The following is a 27,288-nucleotide window of genomic DNA, read 5'->3' as shown; positions in this document are numbered from 1 at the left end:
TTGTAGAGGTGTGATGGTGACGAGTCACCCTTATACCACTGCCATGAATAACGTGTTCACTGATACAGGCATTTTTATGTAAACAGATACGTCTTGAAGAAACTTTCCTCAGTGGTTAAATAATGTTGTGTTTGTCCTAAAGATTTTGTGTAGCATATTTCAGAGAAAATATTGTATGACTTGAATGAGTGAGTACTACTTTACGCCGATGTTAGCAATATCACGGCGGGGGACACCAGAAACGGGCCTCACATATTGTACCCATGTTGGGAATCGAACCCGGGCATTCGGCGTGGCGAGCGAACACTTTAACCACTAGACTACCCCACCGCCCCCGTATGTCTTGCATACATGACTGAAACCCATAATCTCCACGATGCATCATTACTATTTGATAGTGATTCATAAACACATGCTCATGATATAGTCGGAATCGTACAATCGACTCTGCTTTATGCAGAGATTTCTATTGGATTTGTAAGGGTTTTGACGCCATATTTAGGCTTCCATCCCACTCTCAGCTTTCCGCCAACATGACACCCCACCCAACATCTTGTTATGTTTAACTGGATATATCCATACATGTATATCTATGGAACACTGTACAGGTCATTCTCCAGCTCTAGGGATTTTCGCGACCTCGATATTTGGAAACCAGGTAATACTGCAAAAGGTGAGAGAATGCGAGAAAATCTGGTTTTAGTACACTGCACATTACACTTCGTCTAAGGCGCCGCGATTTGCTGTGCAGAGTTGCGTCCCTTGGGCACGCCAGAAACATATGATTGTGGGTTCGAATCCCGGTTCGCCCCAATTATGTTTCTAGGTTTGTCAGCGCCATACCCGTGCTCGTGGTTTTCACCGAAGTGGTAAACGTCTGAAACCTGCATCACTTCGGGCTCTCCTCCCACATTAAGCTGACACGCCGTGATAAAACTGGAATACTGTTAATGGCGGCGTTAAACCCATCTAACTCACCATAGATCGCGAGATCCCTTACGGTATTCCATCTAACCCTCCAGACGGCGCCCAGTATTTAGAAATGCTTACAAAGTTACAGTATACATGGCTCTATAAGCCAACGATCGCGTGTCAAATGCAGGTACAAAGGCGCAGTGTTATACTGTGGGCTGATAGAATTCTCAAAGAATGACTGTCGTCTGAATGCCCCTGACCCGTCGTCCATATATGGACATTACTAAACAAGATGTCGGAGGCATTGTCGAACACCTGACTGTGAGTATAGAACGTAATTATGCAGTGAAGTGTTGGGTAACTTAAGTGTTAATAGTGTTTGCTCGTCATGCAGTATTCAGCTATTTGCTTGTCCACATGGGTACAAATTGTGAAGCCGTGATAATGCAGGAATATTGCTACAAGTTTGACGTTAGGACCCACGCTTGCAAACGAATATCCACATCTGATGCTTTTAGTTAATGCGAAGTTTGCACTATCGTTCAACTCGTATATTGTCTGTACGTGCGCAGGAACGACCGAGTGCAAGCAGCAGGCCATCATGGCGGATGTAGTTGACGAAGACGTGGGGTCCGAGGATGCAGCGCCAGACGTTCACGAGGATGGTGAAAAATCGGAGACAGCGTTGCGCTACACCCTCACAAAACCACCTCCGGTTCTATTCACCCTGGGTGCAGCTTTACAGGTAGAACAAATATGTAGACATACTTAAAAAAGGCTTAGAACATATAACACACGTGCAACCGTTGAGCTACGTACCCAAATCGTGTGTCGCCGTACCGCCGATCCGATCATTATAAAAGGTTTTCGTATTTGCTTGCATGCTGTATTTGATTTCGGTTCCGCATTTTTACAATTGAAGAGCTTAGAGCCATTAGGGCCAATGTCATGTGGAGTCTGTTTTGAGAAAAGTGATTAAAACACATAATATTATGCATGTTAATGAACATTGTTTTTACCGATAATTTCCTAGACATTAACGCATTCTTACAGCAGAGATATAAATGTTGTTATAAAAAACATTCAAAAAAGGAAATAAACTTACGTTTTTAATTTGTGTAAGGATGGGAAGGGCCAATGTCTGTATTTTGGCCCTTTTAGACCCTCAGGCATTTGCATTGGATTTAACATGTGAGATTAATAAAACTACTACTAAAAGTACAAACTCAAACGATTGAAGTACTTTTAAATGATTAAGCTAATGCTAACTTTGTTGCAATAGTTGAAACATAATTATAAGGTGTCCAAACTTTCAAAATCTCTCTCGGACAACCAGTCTCAACCACACACGGAAATCAGAGCTAAAACGACCAAAATCTATCCAAGTGACTTTGCTCCTTTTGGAACTTGAATTTGGCCCTTTTAAAGAATTTTAAGTAGCTATATTAGAATTTTTAAAAACGCATCCATGAAAACATACAATATTTTTTCTACAGGTAGACAAGAACTCATAGATGTTATTTATGCAATAATATGCAAAAAGGGCCACGTTGCATTTTGGCCCCTTTAAGCTCTAAGCTCTTCAATTGCTTTCTATTTCAAAGTTGCACTTTTTAATCTAACCTGTACCAACAATGCTTAAATTGTTTAGGCGGTATTAAACCCATTTTTTTAACTTACCGAAAACTGTAAGTTATCTAAAATTTAAAGTTCGAGGCAGGGGTGTGTTTGCTTGGACCTGACACTGCCCTGGGCTAAATGTGTTTTCTAATCTGAGCTAATTTCCGGGTTTTTTAGATACAAATTTGTAATTCGGGTTAAAGAAACCCTTATTAATACCATCAATATACAGATTCGACCACAGTAGAACTCTGTCTTGCACTTCCTTTCTTTTTATTGTTTACCGTTACAGCCAATCAGTATATACAAAAATCGATAGTTTTGATTTCCTACATTTTCTGTTCTGAGCTTCAATCGATCTGCTAAAAGACACCCTGGGGCGGTCGGGTAGCCTAGTGGTTAAAGCGTTCGCCCGTCACGTTGAAGACCCGGGATCGATCCCCAACATGGGTACAGTGTGTGAAGTCCATTTCCGGCGTCCCCCGCCGTGATATTGCTGGTATATTGATAAAGTGGCGTAAAACCATACTCACTCACTCACTCAATCAATCAATCACTCAGAAAGACACCCAACATCTTTCACGTGGCTGGTTACATCAGCTGGTGACTCATCCCTTCCACCACTGTCACTTTCACTTGCCTTTCACTTTCACTTTTACTTTCACTTCACGTTCACTTTCCTGCTTGGAGGGCTCGCTGACTTGGTTGATGCATGTCGTCGTATCCAAATTGCGTATATCGATGCACATGATGTCAATCACTGGATAGTCTGGTCCAGACTTGATTATTTACATACAACAGTCATATAGCTGGAATATTGCCGAGTGCGGCATCAAACAAACAAACAAACAGAACACTTTCACTTTTATTGCAAATAAAAGTCCTTTTCTGTTGGTGTATTTCTGAAACTTCTTGCCTCCATATTCTAGTTATTCGATTCGTTTGTCGAATTTGACAGAACAGTCGATAAAAGTGTGAGAAAGTGTAATCTTTGAATATTTCTGTCATTTTTTGGAGGGCATTTAAAACGGTTTATGTTTTATGTGAGTTTGAAATGTATCTACGATACTGTATGATTATTATCTCGAGTTAGATTAGACCTCAACTGATATAGGGTAAGTGAGTGAGCTAGTTTGGTTTAACGCCGCTTTAAACAGTATTCCAGTCATATCACGGCGTGACAGCTTAATGTGGGAGGAAAGTCCGAACTGATGCAAGTCTTAGACGTGTGTCACTTTGTCATAAAACAAGAGCACGGGAACGGTGACACATCTAGAAACAAATAGGGCGAAGCGGGATTCGAACCCACTATCCTAGATTTCTGGAGTGCCCAAGGGATGCAACTCTGCACAGCGAATTGCGGCGCCTCAGACGATTGGGTCACACATGCCCCACTCTGATATGGAGGTCAGACGCTTTGACAAATTGTGCGTTATCGTTCCGATATGCCTAGGATCCTTGCTCATACTTTCAGCTACTGTTTATGTTTTGGTACTCGATCCATGACAGGCTGTTGTCTGTAAACAGTGACGTTAAATAACATTTAAGCTAGACAGAACATAATATTGATACAATCTTTATACAACCTATTCGAACTCTGAAATTCATGTACTTAAACACATTTATGTTACCTTACTCGTGAATGTCGGATTCTTATTGGCTGGGAACCTTTCTATTATATTCTACGTACCTCTTAACATTTAAGGTACATTTTCAAGGTACGTATGTTCCCCGTTCGAATTGGTGGAATTGGAACTGGTGGAATTACATTTGCAACATACCAACCGCAAGTTTGTATCTCGAATCAATGATGTAAGACGCCTTTCTCCGGATATTTACGATATTTTCCGAATGAAATAGATCCAGGGGCAATAGAGTTTGTTTTCTGTCGTCTGCTATAATTACAAAACTGTGGTAGTCTTACAGATTCGTACCCAAACATGCGTAGATAAGACATACCTGCATAGATAATACATACCTGCATAGATAAGACATACCTTCGTAGATAAGCCATACCTACGTAGATAAGACATACCTGCGTAGATAAGACATGCATGTACCTGCATAGATAAGACATACCTGCATAGATAAGACATACCTGTATAGATAAGACATACCTGCATAGATAAGACATACCAGCGTAGATAAGACATACCTGCATAGATAAGACATACCTGCATAGATAAGACATACCTGCATAGATAAGACATACCTGCGTAGGTAAGACATACCTGTGTAGATAAGACATACCTGCATAGATAAGACATACCTGCATAGATAAGACATACCTGCATAGATAAGACATACCTGCGTAGATAAGACATACCTGCGTAGATAATACATACCTGCATAGATAAGACATACCTGCATAGATAAGACATACCTGCATAGATAAGACATACCTGCGTAGATAAGACATACCTGCATAGATAAGACATACATGCAATGTAATGAGGTGTGCGGTAAGGTACATTCGTTGGTGACCGGTCAGTCGGGTGACATGAGTTGAACATAAATTAACAAGGGAACATCAACCCATACCCTTCGGGTGTACCCTCTAGCCTTCGGGGAACGTAAACTAACAGAGGGTTCACCAACCCATACCCCCTCGGGTGTACCCTCTAGTTTTCGGGGAACATAAAGTAACAGAGGGTACACCAACCCATACCCTTCGGGTGTACCCTCTAGCCTTCGGGGAACGTAAACTAACAGAGGGTTCACCAACCCATACCCCCTCGGGTGTACCCTCTAGTTTTCGGGGAACATAAAGTAACAGAGGGTACACCAACCCATACCCCCTCGGGTGTACCCTCTAGCCTTCGGGGAACATAAAGTAACAGAGGGTACACCAACCCATACCCCCTCGGGTGTACCCTCTAGCCTTCGGGGAACATAAAGTAACAGAGGGTTCACCAACCCATACCCCCTCGGGTGTACCCTCTAGCCTTCGGGGAACATAAACTAACAGAGGGTACACCAACCCATACCCCCTCGGGTGTACCCTCTAGTTTTCGGGGAACATAAAGTAACAGAGGGTACAACAACCCATACCCCCTCGGGTGTACCCTCTAGCCTTCGGGGAACATAAACTAACAGAGGGTACAACAACCCATACCCCCTCGGGTGTACCCTCTAGTCTTCGGGGAACATAAACTAACAGAGGGTACAACAACCCATACCCCCTCGGGTGTACCCTCTAGTTTTCGGGGAACATAAAGTAACAGAGGGTACAACAACCCATACCCCCTCGGGTGTACCCTCTAGTCTTCGGGGAACATAAACTAACAGAGGGTTCACCAACCCATACCCCCTCGGGTGTACCCTCTAGTTTTCGGGGAACATAAAGTAACAGAGGGTACACCAACCCATACCCCCTCGGGTGTACCCTCTAGCCTTCGGGGAACATAAAGTAACAGAGGGTACACCAACCCATACCCCCTCGGGTGTACCCTCTAGTCTTCGGGGAACATAAACTAACAGAGGGTACACCAACTCATACCCCCATGGGTGTACCCTCTACCCTTCGGGTAAGATAAACTAATACCCCATCGAGACTTTAATTCCCATTTCCCCTAACATCAAAGAGTTTTTTATCATTTTGTTTCCGTGAAATACCTGGAGTTATTGAAATAAATCAAGCATATTTTTAAGAATTACAGCATTTGTCTAAGACATTTCACTTCGGTAATGAGAGGGAGACAGTAAATATGGCTGCACTTGTGTGACAGGCTGAGACTGACCCGGACATCACGGTTATACACCTAATTAGTTCACTCAACCATAAATTGTCTTGTTCTCAGCTGTCTTACTAATGTGTGTCTAACGAATGTCAGGTCTCCGACACTACACATTATCTGTCTTGCATTGTCATTTTAAATCAGGTCAACTTTGGCGTCTCGCAAACAGGATACGAAAAGGGGGAATGAACCGCTCGGCGTTTTTAAATACTACATCCCCATTTGAAAACTAATCAAGTTGATGTCTCCAGTCAAGGTTCTCTTGTAAGGCTAGATGTGGCTACGGGTGTCGTTGTACCCGGGAGACAAGCATTGTTGTTTGTTTAATAGCCATGCTAGAGCGCTTTAATAACAGAACGCCGTGATGTACTTTGTTGGGCAAAAGAAAGTGTACATCCATGTCTGATGGTGGTGATAAACATGAAACAAACAAGAAATGGTTGATGGTGATGTATTTGATTCGAGTATCATAGGTGATATTACATTCATCATATCAACGAGTATCTCACAACAGGTCACGTGCACATGACGTCTCAAGGAACATGGGGTGGGGTTTTTGTTTTTTTGGGGTGTGGGGGTGGGGGTGTGTGGGTGTGTGTGTGTGTGGGGGTGTTGGTTGGATGGATGGTGCACTTTCACAGTCCACAGTTATGAGCAGAGTAAAGTGAGAATGTTCCAGTGTATACTTTCTTTTGCCCCGCAGTTTGGATTCAGATGGACTACTGCTTTCTGTGGCGTCATAGTAAACCATTCACCCACTCGCACATGTCTGCCATCCCAGACAGATTGTGTGTCAGTGTCCCCTCACACTCTGGGCGTTTCTCACGCTATCAACCACTAGTTTGTCATTCCCCGACTCGATTATGAACAGGCTGCCGTGATGTAACAGGATGCTGTTGACTGCAGCGTGATAAATCAACAAACAAACAAGCGTAGTTGTCCAATTGATGCGTATGCCAAGTTCGTCCTGCAAAGCTATAAGTTTTCTGTGAGTCCGCCATGAATAGGACACAGGGAAGTATGTTGTTTCGTTTGATTAAAGACGCAAATGCATTCACTATTTTATATTCACAGCATACGTTGATGTGCGTTCCTTCATTTCTGGTGATGAGTTTCCTTGCCGCTGAGATAGTGGGCGCAGATCATGACAGTCTTATTAGAACCCAACTCTTTTCTACCATAATCTTTACATCAGGCGCCTGTACCCTGCTTCAGACAGCACTAGGTACCAGGTAAGTAGTAGCATGTATTAACTTCACCCTTTGTCTTGTTTGGGGGGAGAGAAGGGTTGCCTTTTATGTGGATTCGCCAATCATATCTAAGTTTACCGCTTTAATTGTCTTAACGCTGGGTACACTTCGTGAATATGGTCCCCGACAAATAAATCCCCACACCCGGCAACAAACACAGCATATCCAACACCCAACATCCCTCAAACGCACACCCACACCACACCACACCACACCCACACCACACCACACACCACACCACACCATACACCACACCACACCACACCACACCATACACCACACCACACCACACCACACCACACCACACCACACCACACCACACCACACCACACCACACCACACCATACACCACACCACACCACACCACACCACACCACACCACACCACACCACACCACACCACACCACACCACATACCAGACCACACCACACCACACCACACTCAACACACCACATACTACACGCTACACACCACACTCTACACACCAGACACAAGACACATCACACACCACACTCTTTACACCACACACATCACACCTTACACATCACACACCACACACTACACGCCACACATCACACATCACACACCACACCACACCACACACTACATACTCCGCACCACACACGTCACACACCATACTCTACACATCACACACCACACCACACACGTCACACACCACACTCTACACACACCACACCACACCACACCACACACAACACATCACACACCACACAACACACAACACACACATCACACACCACACACAACACATCACACTCTACATATCACACACCACACATCACACACCACACGTCACACCACACCACACAACACATACTCCGCACCACACACGTCACACACCACACTCTACACATCACACACCACACCACACACGTCACGCACCACACTCTACACATCACACACCACACCACACCACACAACATCACACCACACCACACACAACACACTCAACACATCACACACCACAACCCACCACACCACACACACCACACTCAAATCATCACACACCACACGCGTCACACACCACACTCTACACATCACACACCACACCACACACGTCACGCACCACACTCTACACATCACACACCACACCACACCACACCACACCACACCACACAACACCACACCACACCACACACAACACACTCAACACATCACAAACCACACCACACCACACCACACCACACCACACTCTACACATCACACACCACACACAACACACTGAACACATCACACACCACACATCACACACCACACTCTACACACCAGACACCGCACCACACACACCGCAAACTACACTCCGACTACAGCGTAACTTGGCAACGTCAATCTACCCGGAAGTTGGTGATGCTTGTTTAACTGGGACCTGTTCCGCTAACACTTTCATAACGCCCACTTTTTAACATAGCGCTGATATCGCTGTGTGCAACGGGCCCCAGGCTCAGGTTATTTAATGGTCGCCTTGAGAAAGATCGAACATAGCTGACTGCGGCACAAAACACGACTCATTCATACTGATTCCTTGTGTCAACTGAGAGTGCCTCGTTGCAATTACTCTTTCCCCAGGCTGCCGATGATCCAGGGTCCGGCGGCAGCATTTCTACCTGCCTTGCTGGCAGCTCAGAGAAGCAGGGAGTGGTCTTGTACAGGTGAGTTGATGTGAGTGATTGAGTGAGTGAGTTTAATGCCGCTTTGAACAGTATTCGAGTTCATGTCGGTGTTAGAGGAAAGCCCGAAGTGAGGTAGGTCTTAGAACTTAACACTTTGGTGAAACACACGAGCACATGCATGGTGCTGACAAACCTAGAAACATAATCGGGGCGAACCGGGATGCGAACCCATGATCAAATGTTTCTGGCGTGACCAAGAAACGCAACGCTGCATAGCGAATTAGACGAATGGGACACTCAGAACTTGTGCCCCTAGTGAGTTGGTGAGTTAGCGAGCGTGTTAGTGTACGGGTGAGCGAATGTGTTGGTGGAGGGGGGTGGGTGCGGTGGGTGTCTGGTCGGGTGGGTTGGTGGGTGGGTGTAGGTGCGGTGGGTTGGTGGGTGGGTGTAGGTGCGGTGGGTTGGTGGGTGGGTGTAGGTGCGGTGGGTTGGTGGGTGGGTGTGGGTGCGGTGGGTGGGTGTCTGGTCGGGTGGGTTGGTGGGTGGGTGTAGGTGCGGTGGGTTGGTGGGTGGGTGTAGGTGCGGTGGGTTGGTGGGTGGGTGTGGGTGCGGTGGGTTGGTGTTTGGGTGTGGGTGTGGTGGGTTGGTGGGTGGGTGTCTGGTCGGGTGGGTTGGTGGGTGGGTGTGGGTGTGGTGGGTTGGTGGGTGGGTGTCTGGTCGGGTGGGTTGGTGGGTGGGTGTAGGTGCGGTGGGTTGGTGGGTGGGTGTAGGTGCGGTGGGTTGGTGGGTGGGTGTGGGTGCGGTGGGTTGGTGTTTGGGTGTGGGTGCGGTGGGTTGGTGTTTGGGTGTGGGTGTGGTGGGTTGGTGGGTGGGTGTCTGGTCGGGTGGGTTGGTGGGTGGGTGTAGGTGCGGTGGGTTGGTGGGTGGGTGTCTGGTCGGGTGGGTTGGTGGGTGGGTGTCTGGTCGGGTGGGTTGGTGGGTGGGTGTGGGTGTGGTGGGTTGGTGGGTGGGTGTCTGGTCGGGTGGGTTGGTGGGTGGGTGTGGGTGCGGTGGGTTGGTGGGTGGGTGTCTGGTCGGGTGGGTTGGTGGGTGGGTGTGGGTGCGGTGGGTTGGTGGGTGGGTGTCTGGTCGGGTGGGTTGGTGGGTGGGTGTATGTGCGGTGGGTTGGTGGGTGGGTGTAGGTGCGGTGGGTTGGTGGGTGGGTGTGGGTGCGGTGGGTTGGTGGGTGGGTGGATGATTGGGTGAGTGAGTGAAAGCCCTGGGTTGGTGTGTGGGCAGGAGGGAGCGGGGCCGGCGTTGTGTTACCTGTGTTCTCCAGGAGAGGTCGCTCCTGGGATCTTGGGGACAGTGCAGTAACTTCCTGATTGAGGCCCAGCAGGTTTCGAGTCATTGTCCTAACATGTCAAAGTCAACACTGTATCCGGGATTGCTAACGTACCCGGGGATGACAAAGGACCTACACTCAGTGATGAAGTGCTCTTGTGACTGTTGTGTGTGAGTGAGTGAAGGTGTGAGTGAGTGTGTGAGAGTGAGTGAGTGGGTGTGTAGGTGGGTTGCTGAGTGAGTTATTGAGAGAGTGAGTGGGTGGGTAAGTGAGTGACGGTTAGGTGGGTGGGTAGATGGGTCAATGGGTGGTTCAGTGAGTGAGTGAGTGTGTGAGTGTGTGTGAGCGTGTGAGTGAGTGTTAGTGTGTGTGGGGGTGGGTTGGTGAGTGAGTTAGTGAGAGAGTGAGTGGGTGGGTAAGTGAGTGATGGTTAGGTGGGTGGGTAGGTGGGTCAGTGGGTGGTTCAGTGCGTGAGTGAGTGTTGGGTTTGTTGAGTGTGTGTGTGAGTAGGTAGGTGAGTATGCGAGTGGGTAAGTGTGTAGATGGGTGAGTGAGTGAATGGGTGAGTAGGTAGGTGAGTATGTGATTGAGTGTGTGAGTGTGTAGGTGGGTTGGTGAGTGAGTGAGTGTGGTGGGTAGGTGCATGAGTAGGTGGGTCAGTGGGTGGCTCAGTGAGTGGATATGAGAGTGGGTGGGTGAGTGGTGGCTAGGTGAGTCGGTTGGTAGGTGAGGGAGTGCTGCTTTTGTGAGTGAATTGTTGAGAGAGATTCAGTGGCTTAATGGGCAGATGGTGGGGTGGATGGGTAGGGGTGAGTGAGTGAGGCAGGTAGTGGATTTTCTCCTTGTTTGCTGTGTGGCTAGGTTGTGTGTGTGAAAGAGGGCTGTGTGGAGAGAGAGGTGAGAGAAAGGGTTCCAATAATAATACAACAGCAACAACAACAATAACAATGACAATAACAACACCAATAATACAAATACTTATACGAATACTGATACTAATAATTCAGGAAAAATATGGCAAATATGGGGACCGCGCTTTCGATATGTCATGGTTGCATCCCAAGTACCAAGTTGTCCGTCTCCCATTTGTTCTCGGTGCTTTAGGTTTGGTCCCTCCCAATCTGTTGACTGACATTGGGAGAGTACCCGGGTTTGCTGCCAGGAATACAGCCAATCTGGGTAATGCAGAAGGCTGCAGTGTTGGGGAGTCTTCACACGCTCTGAAAAGTTCTGGGTGGATTCGACTAGGTAGCGCTTCCCTGGGAGAAGTCCCATTCGCTGTTACGGCTGCGTGTAGAGGGGGCAAGGGCCCTGAACTGATGAGAAGCCATACTAGCCTGACTGTGCCAATAATAATAATAATAATAATAATAATAATAATTCCTTTGCAGATAGGAGCACAGACTACAACAGCACAGACTACAACAGCACAGACTACAACAGCACAGACTACAACATCACCGACGACGGTTACAACAACACAACCTCAACTCCAGATACTGTTCCAATGGCCAACTTGCCGACCTGTTTGAGTCCCGAAGACAAACTGAGAGAAGTATGTGTATCTAAGTTTCGTACAATGATTGTCATTGCTTTGCAGAAGGTGTTTAATGGTGGGAGACTAAAGATCCTAATTGATATAACGCCGCGGTATTTCAGTTGTATCATGTCGGCTCAATGTGGGAGGAAAGCCCAAAGTGATGCAGGTCTTGGAGTTTACCATTTTGGAGAAAACCACCAGAATGGATGGTGCCGACAAACATGGAAACATAATTGGAGCGAACATGGATTCGAACCCAGGACGGAACTTGGACCTGTACAGTGATTTGATCTTCATATATGCACACTTCCCTAATGGGTGAGTGAGTGAGTTGTGTTTAACGCCGCGTGTAACAGTACTCCAGTTACATGTTTCTCACGATGTGTCCGCTTAATGTGGGGGAAAAGTCCGAAGTGATGCAGGTCTCCGACGTTTACCACTTTGGTGACGCCCACGAGCACGGGTATGGTGCTGACAAACCCAGATCGGGGAGGAATAGGGGTATCATGTAAACACTGCTACCACACGTCTGCCGTGAGGTGAGGTGAGGTGAAATTGGGTTTAACGTCGCGTCCAAGATTATTGCACTTATATAGCGACGTGCATGTACGTGTATGTGTGTGTGTGGCTGCTTGTACTAGTCCGGACTGATGCCGATTTATAGTGCTAGCTCACTGAGATACCATGCCGCAGTTGAACATGAATACCCCACTCAGACACAGTATACTGACTCCGAGACGACCAGTCCTTGTTTTAGCCCCTTAATGCCGAGCGCCAGACAGGATAACAACAAGTACAATCTTTTAACGTCTTTTGGTATGAAGCGGCCGGGGATCGAACCACCGACCTTCCGCTCTCCGGGCGGACGCTCTACCACAAGACCACGGAGGCGGTCCACACGTCTGCCGAAAATCTTATAATGCTTTAGGTGAGGCGAAAGGGGGTTCAAGATTATCGCCCTTATTTATCATCCCAAACTGGTTCCCACAGGTGATACCGCTTGGGTGAGATCAAGCGACATCAACATTGTAGATATCGCTGCAATGAAATTGCACCACAACGCCTTGAAGACCATTCTACCAGGACATTGGTGAATGCCTGATTCTGATTGGTTTAAAAGAGTTTGCCTTTTTGCTCCGGAAACACCTTTCAAATATATTAAGCCTTTGCACACAGAAAAATATGCGTATGAATACATCGATAGCCTCCATATCGATTCATATAAAATGACTGCCGATAGATCATAGGATGTTTTCGGCGTTCTTGGCCGCAACCCTGTCTGCTACGTTGATGACATTACAAGATTTAATGAAAACATATTTTTTCCGTACAAATGAAATGTTTATGAAACTGGTAGGGACATTCTATGGCGACCAGAAGCAGGATATTTTCATCATTGAAAAAACCAACAATGACCGTAAAATAAAACATTATAAAGCATGTTTGATGAAACGTTATTCAGGACAACATGTTGTTTACAAACCTTTTAGAGATCGATATTCATTGTCATCTCCGTCTACCACCACCGTAAGGATTTGGCAGGAGAGGGTGTAAAAGTTCATAAGAAACACTCCTAGATTCTCTTTTCGAAAAGCAAAAACATTGTCCCGACATCACTGAAGTCAAAGCACACTTGATCATAGCAACCTTTCAAACTTGATGAGATTCATTTCAGAACACGCACAATTAAGAAAATCATTCATGAAATTAAACATTGTTTCTGGGACACAAATATCACAATAATTTTCTTTCACACGTGAAAACTTGCTGATTCCTCGTGTCAAAATAGCCGACTTGACTGCAATCGCAAAAGCGTCTCGCCTGCAGCCTAAACAGCGGCTGTTCAGTTATACTCCCTTTCGATTGGTAATGACATTGTACCAGTAGGCTCATTATCAGTGAATCTACAGGTTAATGTTGACCCACATCATAGATCGGGGTTGTCATCTTGCTTCGTAGTGAGTGAGTGAGTTGGGTTTAACACAGCTTTTAACAGTATTCCGGTTATATCACGGCGTTTCGTCCTTAATGTAAACATTGGCAGCCATATTGACAGCTTTGAAGTTGTAACTCTGATGTAGGTCAAGTTCTGCCACATCCAAGATCGGTGTGGAGAGGCGTTTATTTTGAGGTTTTATTATTTTCTTGGGGTAATTGCTAACTAACTAATAGACTTACACATGCAAATTAAATAGTAAAATGTTAATTCGTAAGGTGTGTTGTAGAAATATATTTGTTTAGCGTTTAAAAATAAATAAATTCTACAATCTGTCGCCCTTACAATGGACATGGCATGTTCGATGTACTAAAGCGCTCGGTTCCAAGTTAAAATAAGAGGTATCTACTCTACAGTGGGACTACATCAAATTTCAAATAACAGTAGGTTCACCTCCTTATTCTGACGTCACAATCAAACAACATCACCGATGGCTCTGCTACTGAAGTTGTGAGCAGTACTTTTTACACTTAAGACACTGCTTATTACTGTCTACAAACTGAAAAAAATTGAAGAATGATGTTGGATGATAAATAAAATCTCACCATCGAGATACCATGCCGCAAATTTAAAATGGATACGCCACTCAGACACAGTATAATGACATCGAGCTGACCAGTTCCTGGTTTATCCCGAGCGCAAGGCAGGGTAACATCAAGTAATATCTGTAACGTCTTTGGTATGACGCGGCCGGGAATAGAAACACCGACTTTCCCCTCTCCGGTCGGACGCTCTATCCTCTAGACCATGGAGGGCGGATGACAAGGAATAATAGTGATGATGATGCTGATGATGCTGCTGCTGCTGCTGCTGCTGCTGATGATGATGATAAAAGTTGTACTTTCAGATATCTGGAAGTTTAATGGCTGCCTCGGCTGTTGAGATCCTCATTGGTGGGACAGGACTTGTCGGTCTTCTAATGAAGTTTGTAGGACCAGTTACAGTGGCCCCTACCATAGCTCTGGTGGGATTGAGTGTGTACAAGGTGCCCATTGCCTACACACGGTCGTCATGGGAACTATCCTTACTGTAAGTACAAGTTTCTAGTGTTATCGACAATATAAAGCGACGAAACTCTGTCCTGATCAGTCATTTGAACGATACCGACTATATCATAAACATGTGTTTATGAATCACTAGTCCTGCACCATGACCGTGGGATATATTTATTTTATGAAAAGAAAAGAATCTAGAAATGCAGACAAAAGCAAGTCTAGCCAGCTCAAGCTAGCTCTATTCCACAGGCAATGTCATCTGAAATCAGCATAGGGAATTTTTTTTATTTTTAGTCAAGAAGGATATTGTGTAATATAAGATTTCAGAGACTAAATAGTGATGACACCAGGAAAGCTATTCCAATAAACGTGTGTGTGAGAGAGTTTGGCTTTACGCAGCTTTTGGCGAATATCCCAGCAATGTCAGGGCGGTGGACAACCTATTGTACAATTGTAGACCAAATCAATTAAAATTAAAAGTGAAAATTGTTGCCGAAACACACACACCTCAGGTCCAAAATACAACTATGATGTCCGAATCAATGTGTTTTTTAAACATCACCATCGAATGTTGTTTCATTTCTAGCCACTATAAAACATGGGTGTATGCTCTATTGTTCCCGGCAGTTTATCATACATTAGAATGGAAATAGGTTTATATATGTAAGTTACAGAAACAAACTCGGATATAATCTCGCGTGATGTACACACAATATCTAACATTCATCGCCGTAGAACGTTATACTCAGAACAACTGCCACACCACATATCTAAACATATGCAGCTCATAAGTATGCTCAAAGAACAAAACAATTTTTATAAATGTTTTTCACCAGAGGTGTTGTGTTGGTCGTGCTGTTTGCGTTGTACCTTGGCCATATCGCCGTGCCCTTCCCCACACGGAGAGCATGTAGCGCACAACACAGGAGGAGAAAGAGCAAGACTCATGGCGTGCTCATCTTTCAACTACTTCCGGTACGTGGAAACAATCATGCGATTATCAGTAAACATTTATTCATGAGTCAATTTTGAATGTTGTTATAAGTGAGTGAATGTAGTTAACGCTGTCAGAATATGACAACCCGAAATCAGTTGAAGTCAACTCTTTCAAGCCTGAAAAAAGGGGTACTTATTCTGACCCAGAACCCGCATGGCGTGAAACCTAAACATGAGTTTTCATCCAAAACTGGCTCCAACAGGAGATATCGCTAGGGTGAGATCAAGCGATATCTACTTTGTTGTGGCAGTTGTTGTAACTCTTGTTGTGACTGTTGTAACTGTTTGTGACATGTTGTAACTGTTGTGGCAGTTGTTGTAACTGTTGTTGAAACTGTTGTTGTGACTTTTGTTGTAACTGTTGTTGTAACTGTTGTTGTAACTGTTGTTGAAACATCAGGTCCTCCTCAGCATCCTCGTAGTGTGGGCCGTATCTGGAATCCTAACACATGCAAACGTGTTCCCTACAGACCCCGCCAATCCAAGGTTCAAGGCCAGGACAGATGCCAAATCCACGATGTTACATCGCACGCCATGGTTTTACGTCCCCCACCCAGGTAAACAACACTGTTAAAGATTGTATGTTTGTGGTTTAACGCCCCATTATTCCAGCTTTACGACTGCAACCTGTAAATAATCGAGTCTGAACCTGACAAATCAATGATCGATATTGTGAGCAGCGACCCACGCCGTCTGGGTACGATGACACGTAATCAAGCAAGTCACCGAGTCTCACCAACAGATCCATGTGGTCACCTCTTACGACCAGCATTGGAAACTGGGGATGTATTCTAACCTGGAATCCCTACAGGGTTGTTACAGATAGTATCTGAGTCTTACTAACTGGCTGGAATAATAAACGTAACCCGAATACCTCACAACGGAAGTCTCTCTGCAGCAAGACTTGATTTTTAAAGAAATTTCGCGATACAATTAAGTAATTACGTAAAAATGTCCTATTTTTGTTATGCAAAGCCTATAGTCATGCCGTTTGCGAAATGCCCGCTTGTTGGCTACATTTATTGGTACCCAAATATGGAAGAGTTCTGGGTGAATTTATTTTTGTGTGATTGCCTGAACATAAATTACGTCATGTGAATCGCTGAGAAGTTACGATGGCGCTATTTTCGATTCATTCACAAATGTGACCCGTGAAGATCCGGGCTAGAATAGGTCTTCAGCAACCCATGGTTGCCGTAAAAGGCGACTATGCTTGTCGTAAAAAGCGACTAACGGGATCGGGTGTCGGGCTCGCTGACTTGGTTGATGCTTGTCATCTATCCCAATTGCGTGGATCGATGCGTATGATATTAATCACTGGATTGTCTGGTCCCGACTCGATTATTTACAGACCGCCGTCATATAGCTGGAATATTGCTGAGTGCGGCGTTAAACAACAAATCAACCAACCAACCAATCATTCACAAATGTACAACCAGCCACACGATCACTATTCACGAGGCTAACTGCTGTTTAGATTTCAAATAAAAGCTGTGTGTGTGTTTTCTAACAAATGCTATTTCTGTATTCTTTTGCAAAAAATAATTACATAACTAATTTGCCCCTTTCTTGCAGACTATATTAAAGTGTCCCCAGGATAAAGTACGTTATTCTTGTTTATTAAAAAAAAGTCAGAATTGAGCACCTGTTTATGTTATTGTGCTTACAGTCAACTTTGGTTTTGCCAGGTGAGTTTCAACATGTTTATGTACATATGTATAGTATACACTACTTACGCCTTCTACTGTTTCAGGTCAGTTTGGAAAGCCGTCGTTTAACATAGGACTGTTTATAGGATTCATAGCAGGGTTCCTTGCCTCCATTATTGAGTCTGTAGGGGACTACTTTGCTGCGGCCAAAGCGTGTGAAGTCACCACTCCCCCGAAACACGCCATCAACAGGGGGATATTTATAGAAGGGCTTGGGGGACTACTTTCTGGAGCGGTGGGATTTGGCCTCTCCACAACATCGTACACACCCAACATTGCTGCTATGACTCTGACTAAAGTATGTTCACTTACTCAAAAGAGCTCTTTTCTCGGGATATAAACAAGTTGCAAGTGATTACGTGGAATTTGATTGGCTGACCATTAGGTCACGCCCACTACGGGCTTCTGATTTTTGATTGGTAGATGGTAGAATGACCGGGCTTTGTTGTATTGTTGCGCTGAACGACGTAGCTGATTTCGTATTGTTGTCTTCAGTCTTTGGTTGTTGATTATTTAATAAGTGGTCTGTGAACGTGTCATTGTTGACGTATGTATTTATAAGAATTTACTTCAATATGTTTTTTTGTTGCGTTTCTGGAGTCTTAAATGTATAAACCTGCGTGCACACCATTGTGACCCTGCATTGTGGACCTGTATTTGATAACCGTGATTTTTAAATGGCCAAAATGAGCTAAATACTTTGATTGATTCGTACCATGCCACTGTTGCAGACAGCTCACCGCTACATCATGTACAGTGCCGGTGCCATTATGCTGGTGCTGTCGGTCGTGGGGAAGGTCGGCGCTGCCTTGGCCACAGTACCGGACCCAGCTCTAGCAGGTGCTATCGTAGCGACATGTGGCATGATGGTCACTCTCGGACTCTCTTCGTTACAGTACGTCAATATGAACTCTTCCAGGAACCTCCTCATCGTTGGGATGGCTCTGTTCATTGGCATATTTTTGCCAGAGTGGTTAGAGAGACACCCTGAGGACTTCGAAACAGGTTTGTCTCTAGCACTAATAGTCACCGATTGTTCGTACACACCTGTAGGTGAGAAACCCTTTTGAGATAACTGCAGGCAAACATGTGTGAGATCGAATTTCAGGTCCGTGATTGGCTACTACATGGCGATTACTTGAGGACTTCATCTGTGTCGAATCTTTATGATTTTAGAGTGTTTCATATCTATTCTTTAATCTTTCTACTTTGCATTATCATCGTTGCCTTGATAATCCAGAGATATGCCAGGCCACTTTTAGTGGAGGGTCACACTAGGTGCGAGTAGTAAGCAGTTCACCGGCAGTTAACCTTTGTGTTATGTATTAATGCGCCACTGCGAACACGAGAATAGACACAATTCTAAAATGGTGCGACCTATGGGTGTATAAGAACCAGATTACTGCATTTTTCCTGCCATATACAATCTATCTTTCAGCTCGTTGTTTCAAAACGTATCTTTTGCTCACAAGATAGCTGCAGGATAGATGGTATCTGACAGACAATAGTGTGGCCCGATGTGATATGATTCTCTTTCAGGGGTCAAGGACCTTGATAAAATTCTGCAACTTATTCTTGGAACTCCGATGCTTCTTGGTGGCCTCCTCGCCTTCTTCCTGGATAACACCGCGAAAGGTAAACATTCTTACCAATCACTAAACACTCGTCATTGAATTACTATTGAGTCAGGGACCAGTGCCACATGGCGATCTCAGCGCTACGGTGATTTTAACTCCCATACTGATAGGCCTACAATATCCGTAGCACTAGGATCGCTTCGTTGGACAAGGGCCAGATCTATTAAGAACATATGCGATTGAGCGAACTGTTAATACTACATTTATACATTAACGAGTTTTTCACAGAAGGGTACATGTTTTCACCCGGAACATCTTTATTAATTTCCTCAATATTTGTAAAAGAATAACATGTTCCCTAAATTGTTTGGGATAAAGGTTACAAACAAAAGAAATGTCCCCTGGACATATTAGATGTTCTGAAATTAATGAGTTGTAGTCCCAAAATACTTATTTGGCTCAAGTAACTTGATTGAAACGTATTTCCCTTGTACTCTACAGCTAACTGTGTGGTTTTGTCGACCTTCTCCCACAAGAGGATTTGTTTGTTTGATGTTTAAGGCATCACTCTGCAATATCCCATCCATATGACTGCGGTTCCCACAAGATGAGCTTGGTGGAGCTTTACAATCATACTCGAGGGTTGCCTCGTGAATGTATTGCCTCCATGTTCTCTGTGTGGTTGCTTTGTAGAATAGAGATGTGAAAATAAAACCACCTTTTTCAACTACACCTTTTACAGGATCACGGAAAGACCGAGGTATTGACGCTTGGCAGAATCTTCTTGGGACTGACGCCACCATCGTGTCCATCGAGACGTCATCAAACAATACCTATGGATGGTTCTGGCAAGGTCGACTGTATCAGTACCTGCCCTGCTGTTCACGGCTCCCCTTCATGCCTCCAGGGACAGGGTTAGATCGTACCCCCACGTCACCATTCCAGCCAGATGGGACGCCGGATCATGTCAGATCACTCTTGGGAAACTCTCGTGTGTAGTTCCTCTTAGGGCCGGTCATTATATATTCGAGGGTGGAGGTGGTAAACACCCCCTCCTCATCAATAAGTATCATGATTTTGGTCCCAGGCCGCATCATTTTCAACCCTCATCGGAGGAAAGTTCTTTTTTCTAGATTCCAAGGGCAGTCAACTATGACCAGCCATTCCAAAATAGAAAGTACAAACTGCACATGACGTACGGTACATCTCGTGTCTGCGCAGGTAGTATGTTTGGGGGAGATTATGAAGTCCTTGTCATGGACGTGCAAAGGACGTTTAGACACCATGTTAACTTTTATGAATCGTTTCGATAATATTAATGTTTACAAAAATGTAAAATTAAGCCTCGTCATACCGTCAATTTAGATCAAACCATAAGACAAAAAACATAGTGCATTTTACTTTTGGGCTTAATAAACTGTTCCTAAATATACTGAAATTTGTCATCGGGTTTTACAAATAGAATTATTTGCTCACGCTGGTCATGCAGGAAGTTCTACAAAAAAAACCTTTGTTTGATTCCATTTTTTCAGAGATAAAATTGTATGTTTTGCTTACAATTTGTTACCCAAGCTGCCTGCTTACAACTCAGTGTGTGTGTGTGTGTGTGTGTGTGTGCGTGCGTGCGTGCGTGCGTGCGTGTGTGTGTGTGTGTGTCTGTCTGTCTCTCTATATACCTGTAAATTGCTTTGAAACCGACGTGTTAATTTTAGCTTCGGATATGACAACATTTCAGGTTCGAAACCACTAAATTGAAACCAAGGCAGGTTTATCTCCATTCTACCATGACAGTGATGATTTAAGTGCGGACTCTGTCTTAATAGCTGAAGTGATGAGTGGTATGGCATCGGTTGAATCTAATGTATTAATACATTGAATTGTCTTCCATAGTGACCAATGAAGTTTGTTTGTTTTGTTATATTCCACGCATGTTTGCAGAATACGAGTATAATGACCTTCTGTTGACCTAACCTTTCCACTTATGTACATGTATCTGGCCTGGACACATTTTGTTATTCATATTCCACCGCAATAAAATCTTGCCAACTGTGTGTTTTCTGTTTTCCAACGTTAACGATATATGTCATATCTTGAGAAAATTTCACCATTTCCTTTGTTGTACATTGACGTCTCTCATAATTTAATCAATATGAAACGTCAACGCTGGGGAATAATCATCCCGATTATCTGCCCAAACAGATTCCACTGGGTATAAAAGCCAAAATAGTGGTGAAAATGATATGAATGGATCATTAAAAATTAGTATTGACACCAGGGGAACGCGAAAAGGGAACTCTGGCCTGCTCTACAGGTAGCACCCGCCACTCTAACGCAGCACTGCACCAACGTTGTTTGTACTATTTAATGTGTGAGTCAAGTGTGTGTTTAAGTAATGAGATCCCTTTTCGCATCCAGGCCCCAATTGCACAATGTGATCTTTCCACTACGACTGTCGTAAGCCTACGTTGAATAGTGAGGGTTACGATCATCTTAGCGCTGAGATCGATTTGTGCATGTGGACCAAGGCGCGTAAGACTCTGTGAGCGAGATTGGGTGGCTGGGTGAGTGAGTGTTTTATCGCCGCCTTGAACAACAGTATATGAGTTGTCTATGTTGGCTTTAGTTAAAGTGGTGAAGTTGTTAGACGCTTACCACGCAGGTGAAACATGAGCACGAGTATGTTGCTGACAAACCTAGAAATATACTCAGGGCCGATCTGAGATTTGAACCTACGATCAATGGTTACTCGCACATCATTGCGACACGGTGTCCCTGATCACACAAAGACAAATCGGGAGTCAAAACGAACATGAAAGTAATCAGAATATTAATATTATTATTATTTTCAAATTATTTCCAGTTTACCATTGTTAGATATAGAAATCAATGTAGGTCGCCATTTTCACAATGTATATTCCAAAAATGTCGGTGGCCTTTAAAAAATCAAGCATGGTCAAACCAATGACTGATATTATGAGCTACGTCACCCGACGTCGTGGAACGATGACATGCAATGAACCAAGTGACCCAGCCTGACCACACGGTCCATTAAGTCGGGTCTTTAGACCAGCATATGTTGCTGAGGACCAGTTCTCACCAGGAATACCTACGGGGTAAGAACTCATAACGAGGACTGTCTGAAAGGAACCGATGTTAATCCGATTGCATTGCATTGGATAAAGGGAAGTAACTATATTGATATTTTACATCATTAATTAAGAATCTCCACGAACTTATTTATTGTATAAATGTCTCTCCTCGATCGACATTCGACTCTCAAAATTAAAAATGAACTGACCCGCCAATGAAGATTCGTATCATTCAAGTGTTTATTTGTTTGCTGTTTAACGCCACCTTCAGCAAATTGCAGCTATATGACGGCGGTCTGTACCAAACACTCCAGTGATGAGCATTGACCACCCGATCCATTTAGTCGCTGTATTCTTTTCCAGATTCTCTAAGTTTTACGTATGCAATGATCCGTTTGATGGTGGAAAGAAATGTTTTGAAGTAAACACCATTTAACCACGTTTTAATATGACAGTATTATATCAAAGTAATTTCTGGAGAGCAGAGAAGATAGGACAGAGAGAATAGACTCTTTACGTTATGGGCCCGTTAATATATTGATTAATAAGCGCATCTTTGCAGTTCTCCCCCATTAATAGATGGCACGTATTGTTATCCTTCCAGGAGGAAAACAATGGCTGATCAGAGTCAGTATAATGTGTGTGAGTGGAATAGTATCTCAGTGGGCTAGCACAATAAAATAGACATACGTTACACATCCACGTGCATGCATGTCGCTATCAGTTACGCGTTACTGTAGTAACCAGTTGTTGACTGTTAGAAATGTTAAACTTTTTTCTGAAATGCTTCATAAATTACTTTTGACAATAAACCATATGAACTATTTTTTCATTGTTTTGATGTTTGATAGAATATTTAGGAAAATATAAGCGTCAAAACCCCGTTCCACATTCATAGGAAATTTCTGTAAAAACAGAGTGTATTGTACAATTCCGACACTATCAAATAGTGATGGTAACAGGTGTTTGCAAAAAGGCTTCCTAAACCAGCGGGGCCCACAAACACAAGCATAGGAATGTCTATTGTTCACCTGAAATCCAGATATTTTTTTAACAGCCTATTACTTGTATTTTTATCTTTTAGCAGAGTTTTAGTATGATTATGGAAAGTGTTTTGTCTCTTTCATACATGTAATTGGTCAACGTAGTTCTTGGTGCACAGCAAGAAATAATTTGGGTTCTCTTTCCGGAAGATAAACAGGAAACTTCTGCATACCTTCCCACAACGAGTCCTGCCTACATACATACATACATACATACATACATACAGACAGACAGACAGACAGACAGACAGACAGACAGACAGACAGACAGACATACAAAGATATGTGAACATTGAAGGTTACTGAAGGTGTCTGGTAGGTCAGGATTAAGGGATGCAGATACAAATTGTCTCCATGTTCTTTTTCTATAGTCAACCTGGAAATATACCTGACAGTTGTAGTAATATTCATTTCATTTTAGTCCTAAATATCCTCTGAAAGCTGTGATGTCTGGAGACGTTCTTTCGGGAAGACAACCTTTTCGACAAGGAATCCTTCAAATAATTTTAGATGTTGTGTGTTTTGATGAACAAACATTAGTTTTGTTAGGATGATGCATCTCTTCAAGAGTTCAAGACTAAAGAGTTACAAGCAACGCTTCTCTTTCTAATTTTAAGGGTTTCCTTTAAAAGCACGATCGGCATTCGTGAGTTACATTGACAATGAAGCAAAACCTCAAATTTCACTTTTTTTCTATTATAATACCTTTCAGTCTCATGGTACGACCCTCTACAATACGAAGATAAGGTTTTGTGTTAATCAAATATCAATTATACATGGATGTGTATTAGATGACATATCAATTTGTCAAGTTGATCATTGAATTATTTATCTGGAAAATGTGTAAATGGGTAAATGGGTGGTAGGTACATGTTGGAAGGAAGGCTTGCAAAAACAGTCAGCAAGATTGTTTGTTTGAATAGTTTTGTGTTGACACTAAATCGTGTCAGCTCTATAGTAATGATAATACTACATCGTGTCAGCTCTATAGTAATGATAATACTACATCGTGTCAGCTCTATAGTAATGATAATACTACATCATGTCAGTTCTATAGTAATGATAATACTACATCGTGTCAGCTCTATAGTAATGATAATACTACATCGTGTCAGCTCTATAGTAATGATAATACTACATCGTGTCAGCTCTATAGTAATGATAATACTACATCGTGTCAGCGCTATAGTAATGATAATACTACATCGTGTCAGCTCTATGGTAATGATAATACTACATCGTGTCAGCTCTATAGTAATGATAATACTACATCGTGTCAGCGCTATAGTAATGATAATACTACATCGTGTCAGCTCTATGGTAATGATAATACTACATCGTGTCAGCTCTATAGTAATGATAATACTGAATCGTGTCAGCTCTATAGTAATGATAATACTACATCGTGTCAGCTCTATAGTAATGATAATACTACATCGTGTCAGCTCTATAGTAATGATAATACTACATCGTGTCAGCTCTATAGTAATGATAATACTACATCGTGTCAGCGCTATAGTAATGATAATACTACATCGTGTCAGCTCTATGGTAATGATAATACTACATCGTGTCAGCTCTATAGTAATGATAATACTACATCGTGTCAGCTCTATGGTAATGATAATACTACATCGTGTCAGCTCTATAGTAATGATAATACTGAATCGTGTCAGCTCTATGGTAATGATAATACTACATCGTGTCAGCGCTATAGTAATGATAATACTACATCGTGTCAGCTCTATAGTAATGATAATACTACATCGTGTCAGCTCTATAGTAATGATAATACTACATCGTGTCAGCTCTATAGTAATGATAATACTACATCGTGTCAGCTCTATAGTAATGATAATACTACATCGTGTCAGCGCTATAGTAATGATAATACTACATCGTGTCAGCTCTATGGTAATGATAATACTACATCGTGTCAGCTCTATAGTAATGATAATACTACATCGTGTCAGCTCTATGGTAATGATAATACTACATCGTGTCAGCTCTATAGTAATGATAATACTGAATCGTGTCAGCTCTATGGTAATGATAATACTACATCGTGTCAGCGCTATAGTAATGATAATACTACATCGTGTCAGCTCTATGGTAATGATAATACTACATCGTGTCAGCTCTATAGTAATGATAATACTACATCGTGTCAGCTCTATGGTAATGATAATACTACATCGTGTCAGCTCTATGGTAATGATAATACTACATCGTGTCAGCTCTATGGTAATGATAATACTACATCGTGTCAGCTCTATGGTAATGATAATACTACATCGTGTCAGTTCTATGGTAATGATAATACTGAATCGTGTCAGCTCTATAGTGATCATAATACTACATCGTGTCAGTTCTATAGTAATGATAATACTACATCGTGTCAGTTCTATGGTAATGATAATATTGAATCGTGTCAGCTCTATAGTAATCATAATACTACATCGTGTCAGCTCTATAGTAATGATAATACTGAATCGTGTCAGCTCTATAGTAATGATAATACTGAATCGTGTCAGCTCTATAGTAATGATATTTTTAAATCCTGTCAGCTCTATGGTAATGATAATACTACATCGTGTCAGCTCTATAGTAATGATAATACTACATCGTGTCAGCTCTATAATAATGATATTACTAAATCGTGTCAGCTCTATGGTAATCATAATACTACATCGTGTCAGCTCTATAGTAATGATAATACTACATCGTGTCAGCTCTATGGTAATCATAATACTACATCGTGTCAGCTCTATAGTAATGATATTACTACATCGTGTCAGCTCTATAGTAATCATAATACTACATCGTGTCAGCTCTATAGTAATCAGAATACTCCACGATGTCAGCTCTATAGTAATCATAATACTACATCGTTCCAGCTCAGTAGTAATCATAAGACTACATCTAAAGTTCTAAGTAATGATGAAACTCCATGATGTCAGATCTCTAGTAATCATATATCTCCGTGGTGTCAGCTCTCCAGTAATCATAATACTACAACGTGTCAGATCTATGGTAATCATAATTATATATTTTTGTCAGCTCTCAGTAATCATAATACTACATCATGTCAGCTCTCGAGTAATCATGATAGGCCATTGTGTCAGCTCTTTAGTAATCACAATACTACATCGTGTCAGCTCTATAGTAATCATAATTATATAGTTTTGTCAGCTCTCCAGTAATCATAATACTACAACGTGTCAGCTCTCCAGTAATCATAATACTACAACGTGTCAGCTCTCGAGTAATCATGATAGGCCATTGTGTCAGCTCTTTAGTAATCATAATACTACATCGTGTCAGCTCTATAGTAATCATAATACTATATCGTGCCAGTTCTTTAGTAACCATTATACTACATTGTGTCAGCTCTATAGTAATCATAATATTCGCGTTTGGTTTGTTGTTTTACACCGCACTGAGCAATATTCCATCTATATGACGGCGGTCTGTAAATAATCGAGTCTGGACCAGACAATCTAGTGATTTACATCGTGAACATCGATCCACGCAATTGGGATCGATGACACGCCGCTACCAAGGATCTTCACGGGTCCTGTAATCATAATACTATATTGGGTCACCTCTATAGTCAAGGGATTCTCAGTCAGTGTAGAGCGTACAAGTCATAAGCTAGGTAAATTTAAGCAACCCCTTTCACTGAAGTTGCATGTAGCTGAATGGTCGACCGCATTCGGCACTCTTGCTAGTTTCTAGGGCTTCGTGCCTGCTTCCATCGAAGCATCTGTAACAAATGTGGCGTCTACTAAGGCAAGCGACTTTGTTCGAAATATGCCTGTTAACCCAGCAGTGAATAGGATCATGGATCGCGTACGACAGGGTTA

General features: G+C 43.1%; 1 protein-coding gene across 1 annotated transcript; it reads left to right on the top strand.

The window, feature by feature from the left end:
• Positions 1 to 1,497: 1,497 nt before the first annotated feature.
• LOC139460555 (solute carrier family 23 member 1-like) lies at positions 1,498 to 20,289 on the top strand. The gene is made up of 11 exons (XM_071242022.1): positions 1,498 to 1,660; positions 7,347 to 7,504; positions 9,110 to 9,192; positions 11,869 to 12,032; positions 14,861 to 15,042; positions 15,845 to 15,983; positions 16,405 to 16,561; positions 17,758 to 18,011; positions 18,445 to 18,718; positions 19,253 to 19,348; positions 20,033 to 20,289. Exons 1-11 carry the CDS (start codon positions 1,517 to 1,519, stop codon positions 20,287 to 20,289), a joined length of 1,908 nt encoding a protein of 635 aa, XP_071098123.1. The 5' UTR covers positions 1,498 to 1,516.
• Positions 20,290 to 27,288: the final 6,999 nt, after the last annotated feature.

Source organism: Haliotis cracherodii, unplaced genomic scaffold (genome assembly GCF_022045235.1).
Source record: "Haliotis cracherodii isolate W230 unplaced genomic scaffold, xgHalCrac1.p SCAF_14, whole genome shotgun sequence".
Lineage (NCBI taxonomy): Eukaryota > Metazoa > Mollusca > Gastropoda > Lepetellida > Haliotidae > Haliotis > Haliotis cracherodii.
The sequence above is the reverse complement of the archived record's forward strand: the minus strand, read 5'-3'. Positions and strand labels throughout refer to the sequence as shown.

Excerpts from the sequence above, each read along its gene's own strand:
- LOC139460555 (XM_071242022.1), top strand. The coding sequence starts at position 1,517 with ATGGCGGATGTAGTTGACGAAGACGTGGGGTCCGAGGATGCAGCGCCA. Across the intron at positions 18,012-18,444 it reads CTGCTATGACTCTGACTAAA|ACAGCTCACCGCTACATCAT; the intron begins GTATGTTCACTT and ends CCACTGTTGCAG. Across the intron at positions 18,719-19,252 it reads CCCTGAGGACTTCGAAACAG|GGGTCAAGGACCTTGATAAA; the intron begins GTTTGTCTCTAG and ends ATTCTCTTTCAG.